The 21,171-nt window shown below is 35.7% G+C and overlaps 1 protein-coding gene across 2 annotated transcripts in view; it reads left to right on the top strand.

Annotated features, from left to right (window-relative positions):
• The window catches only part of LOC138692885 (rifampicin phosphotransferase-like), a 61,896-nt gene extending 41,097 nt beyond the window's left edge, over positions 1 to 20,799 (top strand). For both annotated transcript variants that reach the window (XM_069816201.1, XM_069816210.1), the window contains 10 exons: positions 146 to 280; positions 1,938 to 2,022; positions 2,715 to 2,803; positions 4,834 to 4,989; positions 6,087 to 6,256; positions 10,154 to 10,381; positions 10,524 to 10,608; positions 13,224 to 13,458; positions 15,826 to 15,900; positions 18,388 to 20,799. In XM_069816201.1, coding sequence (XP_069672302.1) covers positions 146 to 280; positions 1,938 to 2,022; positions 2,715 to 2,803; positions 4,834 to 4,989; positions 6,087 to 6,256; positions 10,154 to 10,381; positions 10,524 to 10,608; positions 13,224 to 13,458; positions 15,826 to 15,900; positions 18,388 to 18,497 — 1,368 coding nt within the window. In that variant the 3' untranslated portion in view covers positions 18,498 to 20,799. The remainder of the gene's footprint in view (positions 1 to 145; positions 281 to 1,937; positions 2,023 to 2,714; positions 2,804 to 4,833; positions 4,990 to 6,086; positions 6,257 to 10,153; positions 10,382 to 10,523; positions 10,609 to 13,223; positions 13,459 to 15,825; positions 15,901 to 18,387) is intronic.
• Positions 20,800 to 21,171: the final 372 nt, after the last annotated feature.

Below are 21,171 nucleotides of genomic sequence, written 5' to 3'. Positions count from 1 at the left end.
AGTGCATAATTCTTAAACAGAGGGAGAGTTTCCATTGCTGTGTGTTGTTACATACTGGTAGCTTAAAAATGGCACTATACTTTTCTTTGTAGCTGCATAATTGCGATCACTTGTGTAATATTTTTATGAATTATTTGTTTTTCAGGATATGATACTCAAGGGAAGAGTTGTGCAACGGGCTGAGAAGTTGACATTGCAATTTGTGCTTGAACCTAGATATTATCGCTATGCCAAATCTCTCTATTCCAGTATTTCAAATAGTCTACATTTATTGGCTGAGGTAAGTTCCTGTCTGTGTAAAATTCTTATTAATTTGTGGTGCGCCATCAATTATATCAGCAAATTCATTAATTAGGTTAACGAGGTATTTTAGCCATTTTTCATGCTGTTCAAACCAGACATTTTCAAATCAGATGTTTTAGCCATTTTTCATGTTATTTAAGCCAGACATTTTAAACCATTTTAATACTATTTTAAGTTAGATATTTTAATAATTTTTCATGTTATTTATCAGATATTTTTAGCTATTTTCATCCTATTCATGGCAGATATTTTTAGCCATTTTTATGCAATTCAAACTAGATATCCTTAGTCATTTTTCATCCTATTCTAGCGAGATATTTTAGCCGTTTTTCATACTGTTCAAACCAGACATTTTAAACCTTTTTTTTTAGCCTTTTTTTCATTCTATTAGACAAGTTCAGCCATTTTTCACGCTGTTCAAACCAGACATTTAAAATAAATTTAATGCTATTTAAGCCAGGCTTTTCTTTAACCATTTTCATTCTATCTTATATTTTTAGCCAGACCAGCCTCATGGTCTAGTGGTCAGAGCTTCTGGCTATAGTTCATGAGGTTCCGGGTTCGATTCCCGGTTAGAGCACAGGAATTTTTCCTTAAAGGGGATTATTCCTGTGTTCGTCCATGGTCTGGAATTTAGGTTAAGTTTAGATTTAAGACCTCTCCTGACACCACATTATCATAATCATCCTATCACATCATCGGGGTAATGTAACTCTGCCTTCCAGGCGCCCCAACCTCAGAAGTGGGTTACAATTAAGCCACGGCCAGGAGAGAAGACCAGAAATGTCGAAAAGACAACCTGGTGGCATTGGATTAAAAAAAAATATTTTTAGCCATTTTTCATCCTGTTCAAGGCAGATATGTTTAGTCATTTTTACTTTTTCACTGAAAAGACTACAGTGGACTATAGTGGACTTTATGTTGTCAGCAAACAGCTGGATACATTAAGAAGATTGATTATTTTTTCATGCTATTCAAGCCAGATATTTTTAGCCATTTTTATCCTATTCAAACCAGACATTCTTAGTCATTGTTGTTGAAAGTAGATTTTTCTTCAGCCATTTTTAATGCTATATAAGCCAGACATTTTTAGCCATTTTTCGTTCTTTTCAAACCAGACATTTTAAGCTATTTTTCATGCTATTCATGCCAGATATGTTTAGTCATTAAATGCGAGAGCAATAGAAATCTTTAACATGGCCTTCTTCGGAAAGAAAGTAAAGCCGCGGGTCTTGTATCCTGTGTTTGTGGCACATAGAAGAGCAATTCATATTTTAAATAGTACCTAAATTTAATTATTTCAAAAGTTATTGAGTTGTTTGTGTGTAACTTTTGATTTGATAGTTCTTAATAATTCAGTTTTATGTAATTATTTTATTATGACATGTTAATGTGTGGGTGAATTTTGTTTTCCCCTGAATAGCTAGAAGTAATTTTCTGTATGTTTGTAACCAATTTGGAATGTTGAGTTTATTGCTTTTCCTTTGTGAAATCGTGAATATCCCTTATCATTGTATGCCAGTTTTTTGCATTATATTGTTTGAAGCTTATAGTCGTCTTCTGTTTGTCCATATTCTTGCTCATTTATTGAGCATACCTGGACTGGCGACAACTAACTATTTTGTACATTCCAGGTAGCTGAATGCCATGGTGACACGTCGAGAATTGGGCTCTTTACTCAAGTTTTAACCATCTCTGTACTTACCGAAGGAAATGAAGGTAAGTTTAAAGGAATACTGTATACGCGAATACTCCTCGCCATTGAATAATCCACGCACCTTAAAAAAAAAAGACAAAGTGGTGCAAACCTTATTTCAAATAATGCGCACACACCAGTTTTTCTTCACTAAATTCTGTAAAAAATATCCGCGAAGTTTTCGCGTATATACGGTATTTGGTGCAATGTGATGTAAACGGCTTTCTGCACTAAAACTCAAGTTTAAATATCCGTTAGTTGAAATGAAAATTTTGGTGGAAAAGACAGACTTTTCCTAATTTTCTGAGATTGCAAAGCAGGTCTGTGTACATAATAAATTATATTTAATTATACAGTGCGTTCGTAGCTCGGCTGGACCATTCCGTGGTGGCCTGATCTCCCTCACTATCACCAATTCCATCGACACTAGATAACGATAATTTGATAAAGCATAGATAAAAATAACCGATTATGAATACGAAATGATTTAGAAATGACGGGAATTCAATGTTCAAACACATATTCTACTTATTGATTTTTTAGTTGGTTAAGAACGACGCGGAACGGTCCGGCCGACCTACGAACGCACTGTATATATCTGTGCCTTTTATATAAATAACTTTTTGGATGGTGTAACTTGTAGATGTTCATTTTGAGCACTAGGCTTTGTGAAAGTGCATATCGAAAGTGACGTCTTTTGTTTCTTAATTTCCAGAACTAACTCCAGATCACTACAGTGATGTGGCTTTAATGCTGTCTTCGTGTTCGGATGTAATTTCAGCAGAGATTCCAGCAGCTCTTGAGGTATTTATTTATTTTCTTCTTATTATTCCTCTTCCCCCTCTTCTTGTCCTCCTCTCTCTCCTTCTCCTTCTCTTCATCCTCCCCCTCCCCTCCCCCTCCTTCCACTACTTCTCTTCCTCCTCCTTTTCCTTCTTTTCTTCCCCTGCATCTCCTTCTACTTCTTCTTTTCTTCTTCTCATTCTCCTCCCCCTACCCTCCTCCTCCTCCTTCTTCTCCTTCTCCTAATCCACCTTCTCCTTCTGCTTCTCCTTTTCCTTCTTTTCTTCTTCTCCTCCTTCTTTTCCTTCTCCTCCTTCTTCTCCTCCTCCTCCTTCTCCTTCTCCGTCTCCTCCTCTTCCTCCTTCTCCTTCTCCTTCTTCTGCTTCTCCTTTTTCTTATTTTCTTCTCCTTCTCCTGCTTCTTTTCCTTCTCCTTTTCTTCTTCTCCTCATCCTCCTCCTCCCCCTTCTCATTCTCCTTCTGCTTCTCCTTTTCCTTCTTTTCTTCTCCTTCTCCTTCCGCTTCTCCTTCTCCTTCCTCTCCTTCTCCGTCTCCTTTTCCTCCTCCTCCTCCTTCTCCTCCTCCTTCTCCTTCTCATTCTCCTTCTGCTTCTCCTTTTCCTTTTCTTCTCCTTCTCCTTCCTCTCCTCCTCCGTCTCTTTTTCCTCCTCCTTCTTCTTCTTCTCCTTCTCCTAATCCACCTTCTCCTTCTGCTTCGCCTTTTCCTTTTCTTCTTCTCCTCGTGCTTCTTTTCCTTCTCCTCCTTCTTCTCCTCCTCCTCCTTCTCCTTCTCCGTCTCCTCCTCTTCCTCCTCCTCCTCCTCCTTCTTCTGCTTCTCCTTTTTCTTATTTTCTTCTCCTTCTCCTGCTTCTTTTCCTTCTCCTTCTCCTCATCCTCCTCCTCCCCCTCCTCCTCCCCCTTCTGCTTCTCCTTTTCCTTCTTTTCTTCTCCTTCTCCTCCTTCCGCTTCTCCTTCCTCTCCTTCTCCTTCTCCTTTTCCTCCTCCTCCTCCTTCTCCTTCTCATTCTCCTTCTGCTTCTGCTTCTCCTTTTCCTTCTTTTCTTCTCCTTCTGCTTCTCCTGCTTCTCCTTCTCCTTCCTCTCCTCCTCCGTCTCTTTTTCCTCCTCCTCCTTCTCCTCCTTATTCTCCTTCTCCTGCTTCTCCTTTTTCTCCTGTTTCTCCTTTTTCTTCTCCTTCTGCTTCTCCTTCTCCTTCCTCTCCTTCTCCGTCTCCTCCTCTCCTCCTTCTTCTCCTCCTCCTCCTCCTCCTCCTCCTTCTTCACCCAGAATTAACATATCATGGTCACATAAAGCATATTGCTGACAAAGCTAGGCAAAGACTAAACAAAATGAAATATATATCACGTACATCTTGGGGAGCAAATGCTGTAACACTTAAAATCACATTTGTCCCCTCATTAGACCCATTATTGAATACGGATACCAAATTTACTGCACAGCAGAAAGTAACTTAAAAGTACTTGACAGAATACACTCCAGTGCAGCAAGAATCATCACAGGTCTAAGAAACTCTTGTTCGAACTCAATATGTTTATATGAAGCTAATCTAAAACCATTAAACTTACGGAGAAAAATCAACAGCAGAAAATATTGCAACAAATTGGTAACTCTAGAGAAAATAAATGGAACAGGAGACTAAGTACATAACTGGAAAAGCAACCAGCGTGATAAAGCATAGTTCTGTGTACCTCTATACAAAATTTGAAAATTTTCTCACACATCCACATGCAAACACGCAGATAATTACAAAATGTCTGGGAAATAAACATTGAAAATGAATATTATTTTGCTTGCTTTTCCTGACCGTGAATAGCAATGGGGTGCCCCTGAATGGGCTGAGGGAAGGATGGGTTAAATATTCAGGTGAGTGGGCAAACCCACAAATACGGAAAATGCTGATAGGATATTGTGTAACTTGACCCCTGGTTTATTCTGCTGTTAACTGTTTACATGTATAAACTTGTCTTAGTAATCATGTATGTAACTTGCTTTAATTGTCCTTATTAAATTTTGTAGGCTATTTATATTTTTTAGGACCTTGCTTCATCAATTGATGTAACTGGGAAGATGGTGGAATTTTGTAAAGTGCCGCCATCTCAGGCCATTCAATGGCTGGAAAAGAATTGTCCAAAAGTCTTCGTTAAGTTGAATAAATTTCTACTCCTACATGGTCATCGGTCTATTAAAGAGGTACGTAATAAGAATAATATGTTATATTCTCTATGTATATCATGGCTCAGACTAATTTTGCTTTCAGTAATTTTTTGGACATCTTTTTGTCTCTTTATCAGGTTTGGAATTCAACTTTTAAGTCAGCCATTTTTTATACTGTATTTTCACGTTCTTTTATATTTCTCCTCAAATTGGAAAACTGCTAGTTTATGCTTCTAGGGGAGAATGTAGGTATGCTTGGCGAAAAATCTCAATATTTCTAACATAATCTGAAAAATCCAAGGTTGATTAAAAATATTCTTGTCTACTAGTGTACAAAATTGCAATGTTGTAGTATAACGAAATCCAGTGTTTGAGGCAAAGTGGTGCCAACCTTATTTCAAATAATGCACGCACTGGAAAAAATATGTGCAGAGTATTCGTGTATATACAATAATTCTCCTTTCCTTATCTTTCTTGTATGATGAAATCAATATCAATTCGCAATTCTGAAACATTGCGTCTTCTGTATCAGTGATGCAGTATAAATACAGAGAGATATAGCACAAAATTTAAAACTGAATCAATTTTGAAAAAAATAACAAAAAGTATTAGGAAAATTGAAAAGAATGCAAAAGATGGAACTAAAGAGAACGCCAAAAGAAAATCTAAAATGTTAACCTGAATCTTCTTCTTCCTCCTCCTCCTCTTCTTCTTCTTCTTCTTCTTCTTTTTTTTCTTCTTCTTCTTCTTCTTTTTCTTCTTCTTCCTTTTTTTGGACGTTTCCATTTATCCTTTTTCTGTTTATCCGTTCTCCCTTATCTGGTCCAATTACCTCATTATTGATCTTCCCATTGTCTTCTTCTCATCTCCAATGCTGTTCTTGGTAATCTGTCTTGTACCATCCTTTTAACATGTCTGAGCCATTGTAAACTCTTTTGCAATGGTCAAACAACCAACTCGTTCTTTAATCTCTGCATTCCTAATTATATCTGCTCTAGTCTTTTCTTAAGTACTTCTTAATATTCTCATCTCTGCTGCTTGCAGTCTACTTTTGTCCCTAACCTGAACAGTCTATGACTGTTAAATGATTGTATTGCACGACAAATGATAATTATACTTTCTTTTTTTTTTAGTTCGAATTAATGACGGAAACCTGGGGAATGAAGCCAGAAATTCTGATAAAGACTCTACAAACAATGCTGCAAAATTCCGTCACGTCAAGAGTTCATAAATCAACGAAGAAAACGCTGAAAGATGAAGAATTATTGTCACAACTAAAGACGGTGAAGAAGTGGGGCACAAGGTAAGAAATTTGATCCGAAAATATGTAACTTTTCATTCTGCAAAGGGATTTTTCAATGTTACATTTGTTCAGATCAAATTTCTGCTCATTTAAAGGACAAAACTAAAGTTCTTTTAATAATTTATTATCATAATACAGTGCTGTCTTAAATTGGCTGAGCATATTGGGAATTCAATCAATGGCTTTCCCAAAACACTCTATTAAATGTTTCATATGAAACAATTTTTATCTCGGAGAGGAAGCAAAATTGTATTAAACTTTTTTGTTTGAAATATCTGAAATAATAAGCCCCGAAATTAATGACATTACTTATGGTTCACTCGGTATATTTACAAATTCCACCTAATAACTTATCAATAAAAATATAATATTTATATAACAAAGGGTTTTGTCTACTTATTATTTGGCATCGTCAGGTCACATTATGTGCTATATGTTAAAATTCTAAAATTATATAAACAATGTAGTTTAAAAGTGTATGAATGTAGTATTTTCGAACATCATTATGTGCGTTATTAATTATTAAATTTGTTCATTTGGTTAAACATAAGAATTTTTTTTTTTAATATATAGTGATGCGAGTTTCAAAAGCCATTGTTTTCGCTGCCAGTGTCAGAATATACTATAGCATATTTCATAGTTAAATATTATCTGTAAAATGAAGAATATTGAAAAATCTTAGTTATTAATTTTCCAACCATAATAATGGAGCAGGTGCTGGTGCTACATGTCCACTTTTCTCGTTTTATACAGAGTATTTATATAGAACTAACATATTTCTTTCCTTCTTTCTTTCTTTCCTTTCTTTTCTTTTCTTCTTTCTTTTATTTATTTCTTTCTTTCCTTTCTTTCTTTTCTTCCTTTCTTTCTTTCTTTCTTTCTTTCTTTTCTTCTTTCTTTCCTCTCTCTTTTTTCGTTCTTTCTTTCCTTCTTTCTTTCTTTCTTTCTTTCTATCTTTTCTTCTTTCCTTCTTTCTTTCTTTCCTCCTTTCCTTCCTTCTTTCCTTCTTTCTTTCTTTCTTTCTTTCTTTCCTTCTTTCTTTCTTTCATTCTATCTTTCCTGCTTTCCTTCCTTTCATTCTTTCTTTCTTTCCTTCTTTCTTTCCTTCTTTCTTTCTTTCCTTCTTTCTTTCTTTCCTTCTTTCTTTCTCTCCTTCCTTTTTTACTTCTTTCTTTCTTTCCTTCTTTCCTTCTTTCCTTCCTTCATTCTTTCCTTCTTTCTTTCTTTCTTTCTTTCTTTCTTTCTTTCTTTCTTTCTTTCCTTCTTTTTTCTTTCCTTCTTTCTTTCCTTCTTTCCTTCTTTCATTCGTTTCTTCATTCTATCTTTCCTTCCTTCCTTCTTTCTTTCTTTCCTCCTTTCCTTCCTTCTTTCTTTCTTTCTTTCTTTCGTTCTTTCATTCTTTCTTTCATTCTTTCCTTCATTCTAACTTTCCTTTCTTTCCTTCATTCTTTCCTTCATTCTATCTTTCCTTCATTCTATCTTTCCTTCTTTCTTTCTTTCCTTCTTTCTTTCTTTCTTTCTTTCTTTCGTTCTTTCTTTCTTTCTTTCTTTCCTTCTTTCTATCTTTCCTTCTTTCTTTCTTTCTTTCTTTCCTTCTTTCCTTCTTTCCTTCCTTCTTTCTTTCTTTCTCTCTTTCCTTCTTTCCTTCTTTCTTTCTTTCTTTCATTCTTTCCTTCTTTTTTCTTTCCTCCTTTCTTTCCTTCATTCCATCCTTCTTTCTATCTTTCCTTCTTTCTTTCTTTCCTTCTTTCCTTCATTCTTTCCTTCCTTCTTTCTTTCTTTCCTTCTTTCATTCTTTGCTTCTTTCTTTCCTTCTTTCTATCTTTCCTTCTTTCCTTCCTTCTTTCTTTCTTTCTTTCCTTCTTTCTTTCTTTCCTTCTTTCCTTCATTCTTTCCTTCTTTCTTTCTTTCTTTCTTTCATTCTTTCCTTCATTCTTTCCTTCTTTTTTCTTTCCTCCTTTCTTTCCTTCTTTCCTTCTTTCTTTCCTTCTTTCTATCTTTCCTTCTTTCCTTCCTTCTTTCTTTCTTTCTTTCCTTCTTTCCTTCCTTCTTTCATTCTTTCCTTCCTTCTTCCTTTCATTCTTTCCTATTTTCTTTCCTTCTTTCTTTCTTTCTTTCTTTCTTTCTTTCTTTCTTTCTTTCTTTCTTTCTTTCTTTCTTTCTTTCCTTCCTTCATTCTTTCCTTCTTTCTTTCTTTCATTCTTTCCTTCCTTCTTTCATTCTTTCTTTCCTTCTTTCCTTCATTCATTCCTTCTTTTCTTCTTTCTATCTTTCTTTCCTTCTTTCTTTCCTTTCTTCTGTCTTTCCTTCATTCCTTCTTTCCTTCATTCATTCTTTTTTTCTAAACGAATGATGCTAGCCACAATTTGCTTACCTCAAATGTAGAGTATCTTTGGGAGATTACTAACCTCTATAGCAAATGTTGAAAATGTCCTCCATCCTGCATAAGGCATAACTCAACATGTCGTTCCATGTTACTGACCACTCGTTGGAGGACTCTCCTTCAATACCATTAATCTCCTATGTGATGTTGTGCTTCAGATTGTCCAATTTGTTTACCAGTCCCAGTATTGTGTTTCTTTGGGGGGATTACAAACACCAACTTCTCTCTGGTATGCCGTTTGAGTAGCTGTAATTGAATTCGTAATCCAGTATTGCTTCACAAGGAAGAACCGTTGATTTAATGTGTATTGCATTTTCAGTGATTTAAACAAATGTCGAAAACAGCTGCCAACAATAAGGAATAAAGAATAAACATCAGGGCAGGGAATCAAAACTTCTGCTTAATTTGACGTTAAAAACTGGTCATTAAGTGAATTTCCACCCGAATAAATAAATAATTTTCAACATTTTCTATAGAGGTTAGCAATCTCCCAAAGATACTCTACATTTGAGGTATAACAAATTGTGGCTACTGTTGGGGACTCAAGAGAAGACGAGCGCGGAGTGAGGAAAAAGTTTAGTTAATAGAGAATGTTACGACAATAGTGCAATACTTGTACTATTAGTAAGTGAAAATAATGTTTCCACTTACTAGTAGCACAAGTATTGCATGTGTTGCTGTAATGTTATCGAATAATCACTCCTTTTTCTCACTTCGCGCTCGTCTTCTCCTGAGTCACCGACAGTAGCTTCATTTGTTTTGAAAGAAAGAAATGTGTTAGTTCTATATAAATCACTATGTATATCCTTCGATTGTGTAGCTACAAATTTTGAAGCCACCTATTTGACACTTCAAAATCTGTTGTACCGGATCTCTTATTTTCAACAAACTGTTATATTCAATGATCCTAAAGCAGCGATTACCGCTGTAATAACCATTCTGTCACCCTCCCCCCCCCCCAAAAAAAAAACATCTGATGAATTTGAAGGTTAGTTGTTTTGCAATGGGGTACTGGCACACTGTGGGTTGTCTGGTAATGCAGTTTCTAACTGCTGACCATCTTGCTAAGTAGGAAACTAATATTTTACAAACCCCATGTCAACTTTATCATTTTCAACAGTTTAAATATTAATGAACTCAAAATATGAAGATATAATATCATACCATTTCCACGAAATTTAAAATAATAAAAGACGGGAGTTTCTCAGTGCACAACAAAATATAATTCTTGAGTATCCAAGGTAAACTGCAGTTACATTCTTTCGATTACTCGCAAGGTATGACTGTTTGTCCAAACACTTGAACAATATTGGAATTATTGTGCAGTCTTCAGGAAGAAATGGACCAGAATCATCTTCAGCAATGTCCAGTCCTTTCTTGTAAACCCACTGTGTGTGAGAAATATTGAAGAGCAAGAGAGTTAATGGCTTTATTTTCGAGAACTCAGCATTAATTAACAATATGTTACTGTTTGTAATTTACATTAATGTATGTGTGTAACTATCTTCCAACAGAATGGCTCTGAGTTGGCTGCTTTCCATGTGCCGCAGCACAGTGACAGGACGTGAGTCCAACAAAGACTGCTACATCACCATAACACACAAATTGCGGATGGCTTATCGACAACTGGCATATCTTATGGCAAAGGAGGGGCGCATCCCTGACTCTCAACTTCTGTTCTTCTTCACTCACTACGAATTGGGCGTACTTTTGCGGACAAGAAATCCTTCCCTCATCTCCAAGTAAGTCCCACAGCCTCTTCTACAGAACTAACCTATCGTCAGGGCAAGGTTTTTTAATTAGCAATAAATGCGAAATGTGACAAAACGATAAGTCAACCATCATGAGAATCTCAGTTCTCATGTAAGTAATTTATTTTTTCAGAGCAATTCGAAGACGAAGGCTTTTTCCTCAGTGGGAACAGCTGGTATTTCCGGAGATAATCAGAGGTGTACCTGCTCCTATGTCTGTAAGTTGTGTTTCTTTTGTAGTTAATTATACATAGAAGAAGTGGCAGGGAATTCATGAAACTCCTATAATTGCGTGAAACGTTTGTACTGAATGTGATTGCATGGCTGGAATTGTAAGGTGTTCGGGATTTGGAATATAATTTTGATATTTCGTTTCATTTCCATCTTTATACTCCTCACATGTCCCGCGCCATAGCGTCACGGTCTAAGGCATCCTGCCTAGGACTCGCGTTACAGAATGCATGCTGGTTCGAATCCTCGTGGGGGAAGAAATTTTCTCATGAAATTTCGGCCAGTGTATGGGACTGGTGCCCACCCAGCATCGTGATGCACTTGGGAGCTACGATAGGTAGCGAAATCCAGTTGCGAATGCCAGCTATAATGGCTGGGGGATCATCGTGCTAACCACACTATACCTCCATTCTGGTTGGATGATCGTCCACCTCTGCTTCGACATGTAGACGTGAGGCCAGCAGCCGGCTGGTCGGTCTAGGCCCTTCACGGGCTGTAGCGCCACAGATTATTATTATTATTATTATTATTATTATTATTATTATTATTATTATTATTTATTATTATTATTATTATTATTATTATTATCATTATTATTATTATATTCCTCACATTTAAGTTTAACAAGGCAACAGCCTTCTCATTCATTACTTCATAATTGCTTCTTCATTCCATGAAGCTTAATCTCTAGATAATAGTGTAATTAATAATAGTCGAAACAGTTTACACATCAATATGATGCTAATGGGTTGTTTGTAATTGTAATGGATATATAGAGAAATGGTTTCATTTGGAAATTAGTACCATAGTTAAACTATTTTAAATTAACTATTCGTATCTTTACATTCAGGATAACAGGGTGGAACCCTCGAAAGAGTCAGTTCAGGCCTGTCCTTAAGTGAGTTTCAGGTCCTATTGGTATGGTGGGTAGTACCTGGTAAGGGCCCCATCTATAGAGTAACGTGGGGAGTAGAGAAAGCTCTATATCCGTAGTGAAGGCAACTTTTCTAGGGAACAAACACTATGAAATTGCAGTTTCCTGCCCTCCAGAAAGTGGAGTTTAGTTGAAGCTGGTAACCTCTACTATTGAAAAAAAAAAAATGATGAGCAACAGACTAAGTGTTGCTGCTAGTTCCACTGGAATTCCCAAGTAGACCATCAATGTGCACTAATATTTATAGTTTTTCTTTTGTTTATAGGAAACAATTTGTTGTTCCTTCATTTTCTTCTTATATGAGGGAATTTATTTCGAAATTGTATTATTTATGTTTTTTCCTATTTGTCGTACTTTTAATTTTGTTTACATATCGATGGTGTTCAGGTAAAAGGGATTAACCCTAATTTTTTTAAATATGACTTTTTTTTTTGCTGTAATTAGAGTAATTAGTTGAAATTTAATTTCAAAACGTGAAGATATGTATTTTCATAATTATATTTACATTTCTTGACAATATCTTTGAAAAATATTGGAGTGCAAGAGGTCAAATGACTTTATTGTCAAATGTCTGGCATTAGAAAACAACAACAACATTTAATAATGGTTGTTTCTGACAAATTTTTCTTTTGTGAGATAAGCCTGTTACCTGAACACCATCGATATTTTATTTATTTATTTACTTACTTATTTTTCAGGCCTTCTCTTCCCCTCTACCAGGGCATTATGTCACAGTCTAGTATATACTTTCACGAAGCTTGAGTTGTGAGGGTGCTAGGAACAATAGACTGTGCAGGTATTATTTCGCATTGTCTGTAATGAGGCGATATTAGCGATCCTAGTGGTTAGCAACTATCTATGGATGCATATTTATTATGTATTGAGCTTTGTGACTATATATACTAGACTGTGATTATGTTATGTATTTATTTATGTTATGTGTGATTTTATGATGATTATTTTACCCTGATTTCGGTGATTAAAATGGTTTGATTTCGATTAACATTAAAAAAAAATCAAGCAATTTCGTGCATATTTCGCACCATAAAGAAACTTTAAAAAATAATAAAACAAAATTGTTTAAAATTATATTTGAAACAATTCCTTTGAAACCAGCACAAAATTGTTTGCATCATTAATTAAATTCGTAATTCAATTTCATTTGATTGTGAAAGGGTGACTGCACTGCCTTCTTGATCTCACAAAGGCAATTGTTGCGGGAAAGAATTGCACTGCTCCCTGGAAGTAGTCCCTGAAACTATATGTACATTGTTGCCAGATACGACATATATGTAATGCTGAATGATCAAATACGTAGAAATGCCCATGTATATTTTACAACAAAGAAAATTTTCACATTTTATTTGGAAGAAAGAGTAATTTTTCGTGCGAATTCTTCATAAAACCAGTTTTTTGTTGAAAGCATCTTGATTATGTAGTAATTTCGTGAATTTATACCAAATTCGCGGATATATTTCACTTAGTTTTGGACTTTCATTAAGGGATTTGCATTTTCCATGCATAAAATTAAGTTTTTAACACATTTCACGTATATTGTTAATACAAAAAAATCACATCCCTAGTTAGTTAGATTTTATCCACTACTTTAGCTTTAATTTCCTTCTTTTGAGGAGACAGTTTGTTTACTGACTGATAATTCAATTTCAGACAGAATCATTGACTTCTTCAAGGAGGCCTGGAGCTCTAGGCGTTCGTCTGGTTGGAACGTCTGTGTGTTCCGGTACAGTGTTGGGGCGTGCCTTTGTGGTCACAGATCTGGACCAGATCGGCAGTCTGAAGGCAGGCGATATTCTCATCACTCACAGCACTGATGTGGGTTGGAGTCCCTACTTCCCCCTTCTGGGCGGCATTGTAACAGAGCTTGGAGGACTCATATCTCATGGTGAGCTATTCCTTTGTTAAGTTTATATTTCTTCTTCATTAAAGTAAGTGGAGAAAAATTGTAGTTGCTTTACCATTCACCGTTCATTTATGCTTATAGTTTATATTCTTTAATGATAACTCAAAGAGTCCACACCTGTGGAGTAACGGTCAGCGCATCTGGCCGTGAAACCAGGTGGCCCGGGTTCGAATCCCAGTCGGGGCAAGTTACCTGGTTGAGGTTTTTTCTGGAGTTTTCTCTCAACCCAATACGGGCAAATGCTGGGTAACTTTCGATGCTGGACCCCGGACTCATTTCACTGGCATTATCACCTTCATATCATTCAGACGCTAAATAACCTAGATGTTGATACAGCGTCGTAAAATAACCCAATAAAATAAAAAAATAAAATAACTCAAAGATGTGCAGAAGTGCTAAGGGTGCCCATAGTAAATGAGTGATGCCACTTGTCAGAAAGAGTGAGATTCATGGAAAATGAGTGATACAGTAATTTTCGTGTATTTATATCCATTTATTTCTAATATAGCCATTGGTGAAATACAGTATTTTTATAATTCAGTATGTTTTTGTATATATCTACTAGAAATTTTATGAAAAATAATATAAACACAATAAATAGATTGTAAATGTGCTTTTAACATCAACAATTAGTAGATCAGAAGTACAATTTGTGTTTACAAAACTGACTCTTTGTAATAGTGTCTTTTATTATACAGTACAGTAAAACGTTTTTATACCGTTTGCATTTCTGCGTTTTTGACACTTATTCGTGTTTTTCTTAGGTTCCAGTAAAGGTCCTATAATATCCATGTTAATTATTTCGAATATATGTTTTTCGTTTATTTTTTTTATACTTGAGACATCCAGTTCTATTATCTGCTAAATCTATTTCTGTAAAAATGAGTTTTGACTCTATCTACATTCAGCAGGATCAGAAATTTTCATGTAAAATTTCTACCTCGGGACTAGGAGAGATGGCGGTGCACAACTTCTAATCACTAGATTGTGCACCAATATGTCTGGGTTAAATCCCAAAACTCTCCGCAGTGCATATGAAGAGAAGGCATATGTCACTGTTGATAGTGATTCATCTGTTGGATGGGGATGTTAAGCCTGGCGGCTTAATACATTTTCAAACCTTGTTTTGCCCAAAAACACATAAGAATTAAAGTCTATAAAACGCTGGTGAGACCTGTTCTCATATATGGAAGTGAAGCTTGGACCATATGTATAGTCCGGGTCAGCTTACTTCATACCCTAAGGGTGAAACCTAACCATTTTTTCCCCATTGCTACGTATGCTAGTGGATTGTAGTGATTTTCTAGTTTTCAGGTTAAATTTTCTTTTGCTAACTTTGTTTCGAATTTCGATACTGACAAATACTACAAATGGTAGTGATTTTGTAACTAGTATGTTGGCAGCTGAGACAAATATCGACAATATTTGTCGGTACTGGAGTTCCATGAAATTGAAATTGTACTAGATTTTTGAGTCTGTTACTGGAAACTAGTGAAATTTGAACATACTAATAATTAATTAATATCAGTATTAATATTAATACATAAGAGTTATTTTATGTGTTGCGTTGTGGTTATAATTCAAAATATTGTCAGGTTAGTTTTCGGAGTTAGTACTAATAATTTCATGTGGTCAAACAAAATACATTTTTAGGTTAGGTCTCGTGAGTCAATTGTTTAGTCAAACCAATGAATTTCGTATTGCCAGACAAAATACTTGACATGTTGATCCCTTTCTCGTATAGTTTGCTACGAAAATATGTTACAAATTGTTGAATTATTTAGAATAACCTTCCAACATAAAGTACGGTAAGTAAATAAGTCATTTAGTACAAAGGATCGTGTGATATCTGGTAACAGTTGGCAACACTGACAAGATGGCAATATTTGCTGTTTAGGAACTGTTCTTATGTGACCCTCACTATAATGTGATGAACACCAAATCACTGCCAATAAAATTAAGTTTTTAAAAAGAACCGCTGGCTATACTAGATTAGACAAGAAGAGAAATTAGGATATTTTGAAAGAATTAAATATTGAACCAATTTTAGAGAAAATTCAAAATTATAGACAAATGGCTTAGACAAGATACCATGCCAAACATTAAATTACTACCAGGAACAAGATCTTTGGGCCATCCACTGAAACGATGGAGTGAGACTGTAACAGGTCACCAGGCTTAATACATGATAAGAAGAAGAAGACGACTATTTTCCTTATTGTTCTGTTGTAGACATGTTGTTTTATAACTTTTCCAAAAATGTGTATGAAGTGCTAATACTATCTAAATTTATTTTTGATTGCACATTAGATAGTGATGTATGGTACAGTTTCTTTTCTTTTTCTACAGGCGCAGTTGTAGCTCGTGAATATGGTCTTCCATGCATTGTCGGCTGCCAGAATGCCACTAGAATCCTCAATACAGGTAGGTCAGAATGTTCTTAATAAGGAACAGATAACAACTACAAAATGTTTAAAAAAGGACGTAATCCACATATCTTTAACTTTACAAATGTTGGAAATGTTTTTCCCTATTTTGGCTTAGACTCTTATTCGTTTCATAACATATACTACCTTATGCAGTGTCTGTTCATTGACGTTTGTAATCTCCATTTCAATGTTATACATTACGGCAAATCTCCTGCATATGGCGAGAACCAATAGGAGAGAGTTGCAATGTTGTAATATTGCTGTCTTGTGCAAGAGAGATTAAGATAGATGGGATGAGGAGGAGAGAGAAATCAGTTCCCAGAAATTTTAACAATCAGTTGTGGCTAACCAGTGTGAACCATCTGAATAACACGAGTGATTATATAATATAAATATATTATACATCTTGATTACACAACTTTTAACACTGTATCACTTCAGAATATGTATGATAAGGCTTTCTTATGTTAAATTCTAACGTACCTTGTTTACGTGTTTCGACCTATTATGGGTCATCCTCAGAACTGGTCGTTGTTGGTCTTGGCGCCTCTTGTTTTGTTTCCTGTGAGGGTGTGTTCGTGTGGTGTAATGTAGAGTCACAGACATGGAAATACTACACATCTAACCAAAAAGCCAGAAACTAAACACACTAGAACAATATGAAATACACAGACACACGAAAACACACCCAACGAAATTCTCGAGACACAACTCAATTTCAGAACACACACACTCTTTGACTCTATATTATACCACACGAACACACTCTCACAGGAAACAAAACAAGAGGCGCCAAGACCAACAATGACCAGTTCTGAGGATGACCTGTAAAAGGTCGAAACATGTAAACAAAGTACGTTAGAATTTAACTCAAGAAAGTCTTATCATATATATTCCGAAATATATTGTGTTAATTTGTGAAAAATAATTAACTTACATATTTACTTAAAATGTGGCCTACATGTAAATCTTGAGAAGTGCTCGGTGATGAGGATTGGAAGAGGACAGTCAGATGGTGGTTACATTAATATCGGAAATCACATGTTAAAATAAGTTGAAGTAAATTATTTAGGAAGCAGAATTTCACACACAGGAAAAATTCAACAAGAAATCACTAGTACGATTGGACTGGGTGCTGAATTTTATAACACTGTGAAACATATTTTATGGAACTGGGAGCTGTTGAAAGAAATAAAAATTATGATTTATAAATATTACATACCTGTAGTTACGTATGGTGCTGAGATGTGGACCATGACTGAGGAGGACATAAGTAGAATCCAGGCAGGAGAAATTAAATTTTTAAAAAGCATAGAAAAGAAAACAAGAAGGGACAAAATCGGAAATAAAGTTATTAGACAGACATTAGGAATTCAAAAATTAAAAGATAGAATAGTAAAAAGGAGATTAAAATAGTTCGGTCTTTTGTAAAGGATGAATGAAAAAAGAATACCAAAAAGGGCATTGAAAATGAAAGTCAAAGGTGTAAGAACATTAGGAAGACCCGAACTAGATGGTTAGATCAAGTACACATAGATTTAAAAGAGAGAGGCCATGATTGGGAAAGAATTAAAGAGGAGGAATTGTAGCAAGACAGGACTTTGTGGAGGAGGCTATGCTCTGAGACGACCCACAACTGAGTGGAAACATCTACTGATGATGATGACCTACTTAAAATGTACACATCACGTATTAAATCAAGTATCACAATTTTGGCATTATGGAGAATCGACGTAAAGATTAATTTTCGGTCCTACAGAATATATCTTTATGGTAACAATGGTTATTAGAGGAGAAAAATTCGCTCCGGCACCACGTAGCTTAGTGGTTAGAGCATTTGGTATGTAGAACCAAGGACCAGGGTTCAATCCCTGGTGCCGGAGCGAATTTTTCTCCTCTAATAACCATTGTTACCATAACAAATATATTCTGTAGGACCAAAAATTAATCTTTACGTAGATTTTTCGTCCAACAGAGCATAATACTGTGGAATCCCGGCCACCAAGTCACTCAATTGAGTGTGCTCCTTGTATAATGGCAATTGACTTAATATATGTCAACATACATGTCGAACTTGGAGTCAGGGAAAAACACTAGAGGAGAAGGATTCGATCCGGTGTTGTGGATTGAACTTTGGCGTAGCTCAGTGGTTAGAGTGCTTGGTACGTAAAACCAAGGACCCGTGTTCGATCCCTGGTGCCGGAGCAAATTTTTCTCCTCTAATAACCATTATTATGGAGAATGCCTCTTGGGTGCAATCCATAAAACCAACTTCATCATTTATTTGGGTGCATATTAAATCATTTAATCTTGTCATGTCTTTTGAATACTAGTTCAAGAAAGTAAAGTTTAAACTATGAACTGTATTGCCAATCACAGCATGATAAAGAAATTGAATTGTTGAAAAATTTGTAAAGCATGTATTGAGAACGTATGTGTCACTTTCATGTTAATAATATGCTTGCCTTTTACCCCATTTTAGGAGATACAGTGCTTCTTGTGGGTGCCATGGGAACGCTGGAGAAGATTGATAGCAGTGAAGATGCACCTGTACCAACAACAAGAAGCATCCCAAAAATAGTTTGTCCTTAACATCTACAGAGAAGAGCAGATACTGCAGTTTTGAATTACTGTGTTCCAGGAAGATTTGCAGTTTTTAATGTGACTGTAATCGGGATTTCTACAGTGAGAGTTGGTGAAGAGCTTACCAGGAAGCAATGTGAGACTCAACCAGCGTTCAGTAAGTCTACTGTTGTTACAAGTTGTTATTTATTGAAGTTTGGGACAGAGAGGACATAATATTATGCTTCCTAATCAAAAATTCAAACTTAACACAATTTTAATGTAATTCCTCCAATATTTGAGTGTCACTATGTGAGTTATTCCATCTCAAATCGACCGAAATATAGAGAAAATTGACCTTGCAATTTTTAAATACAATGAAACTTTTTCTGTCCGTAGACAACTGTGATATAATGCTTTGTGCAAAGTGTGAGGCATCAGAACTGAGAAGTTAAAGTTTATATTGACATGTAAACAGTTTTTCTTACTTTTTATGGAAATGGAGAAATTTAGATTTTTCTTCATTAAGACGCCTTTGGCCACGAAAAAATATTTTGAAAATATATGGTTAGGTTCCTCATTGAAAGTACAAATAAACACATATTTTTTACTGGTGGTATGTTGATAAGAAAGTATTGAAAATATCAAATAAAGAAAATAAATAGTACGCGCGTGAACTAACCAGCTGACTGTGAGGTGGGAGATAGCTGAGGGAAGCAAAGCCAGGAGACAAACACGTGATGTTTCGTCTAGTAGCGCATAGCTGGGCTAGCTTTATCACAAAAACACAGGAGTAAAATGACGCCCAACGCTTGCTTATCTTCAGCTCTCGGCCAGTGTGTGCGGTACTGCACCGTTCAAGTCTAGGCGTGTGAAAATAATCTATTTAATACCCTCGAAACTTATTGCCGTACCACTAAGCAAACAATGCCGAATTCCTCTTAATAATGCAAGGTTTTTCTCAATATTTTTTTACATTTTTACAAATGATCAAAAAGCCTAAATGTAAGTAAAATCAGATTATCTGTCTCTCTGTACACAATAAAAATAAGGATTACTTCTTAACATAACCTACCAAATGTCAGCTTCAAAATGAGCTCTCGTTCAATGTTCTGCAGTAAATGGTTCGAGAGTTCTGAGCGCTGAAAGAGGCTTGTTTTTCTAAAATACGCTAAATTTTTCGCTCAACAATACGAAAACCGTTTGACTTTCGATAGTATATTTTTGCAAATGCACTCTCCTCAGCACCTTCTATAAACAGGGAAAAAATTAGAGTATAAAAAATGCGAGGTTTTTTTACTAATTGATTTCATATGGAATAGCCTATGTTGATCTTGTGGGAAAGAAGACAAAGACGTGGGAATTGATTAACAGTACAGCTTCACAATACCATGTGATCAAATATTTTCGGCCTTATCTGCCAGTCAATTTGAAAGTCACTATTGCAGAGCGAGTTTCTACGCAATGAGGCCTCAACACCTTGTTGATAGGTAACATGGAGTTACGAGTGGTATGGGGTGATAGGTACAGTATATTATAGTGAGAAGCGTACCGAACCGCGAGAGTTGTCTCAAACATGTCTTGTTCGTCCTCAGCCTCAAATTGTTCCAAAACATAAGTACAGAGTTGATGCGGGCTGGCAAATCAGGATCTCTCAACTCATGCAGTCGTGTTATTTTGTATGGGTAGAGCTTCAATAATTTCTTTACTGCCATATGACAACCCAATCTCCAGACTGAGCAGATGTAGTGATGTCCGTGGCCTCTCTGTCATACATCCTCATATTGTGTCCATGGTAACGTCTGTAAGTTTAGAGCGCACTTCCACGAAAATAATCTATTACATCACGTAGAAAATTGTGTAAACATTAGTTTTTTTACATAACGTAAATTATGTGTAATTTGTATGGCCAACCTTAGGTTACCCTTTTTTAAGAAATAATTGACTTTCCCACAGATCTTGTGGTTAAATTAGCTATCTGTAGACTGGAACACCATGGGAGAAGACGCAAATTCTCTTGTGGAGCAAGTGATCTATTACCACGAAAGGCACAGAAAGTTTCATAAACAGTTCAGTTCTCATTTTTATGTACCATGTCCTTCTGTTTTCGTTTTCATTCAGATTGACCAGAACTGTAAATGAAAAGGGTCGAATGCTGTTACGAAATGTAAAAGAAAATAGTGACTGGGGGTTTCATAGGATCCTTGTAATTGCGGGAAATGATTTTGTTCTCGAGTGGGTGTTATTGTGATATTTAGATTTTTAAGAAATTGGTTCTTATTCATAAGGATTGTGAATGTGATTAAGTGTGAAATAAATTTAATGAAATTTATATGTTGTATTATTAATGATTTATTCATTCATTCAGTCCACAGTTGTGGAGTAATGGTTAGTGCGTCTGGCCACAAAACCAGGTGGCCCGGGTTCGAATTCCGATTGGGGCAAGTTACCTGGTTGAGGTTTTTTCTGGGGCTTTCCCTCAACCCAATATGAGCAAATGCTGGGTAACTTTCGGTGCTGAATCCCAGACTCATTTCACCAGCATTATCACCTTCATTTCATTCAGACGCTAAATAACCTGAGATGTTGATATAGCTTTGTAAAATAACCTACTAAAAAAATCATTCATTCATAGTTTTCTGCCCAAGAGCAGGTCCTTCGCTGCAAACATGGCATTCCCCAATATTAATTATAATTTTTCCTT

Source organism: Periplaneta americana, chromosome 2 (genome assembly GCF_040183065.1).
Source record: "Periplaneta americana isolate PAMFEO1 chromosome 2, P.americana_PAMFEO1_priV1, whole genome shotgun sequence".
In the NCBI taxonomy this organism is placed as follows: Eukaryota; Metazoa; Arthropoda; class Insecta; order Blattodea; family Blattidae; genus Periplaneta; species Periplaneta americana.
Note: the sequence above shows the minus strand (reverse complement) of the source record. Positions and strands in the feature narration are given on the sequence as shown.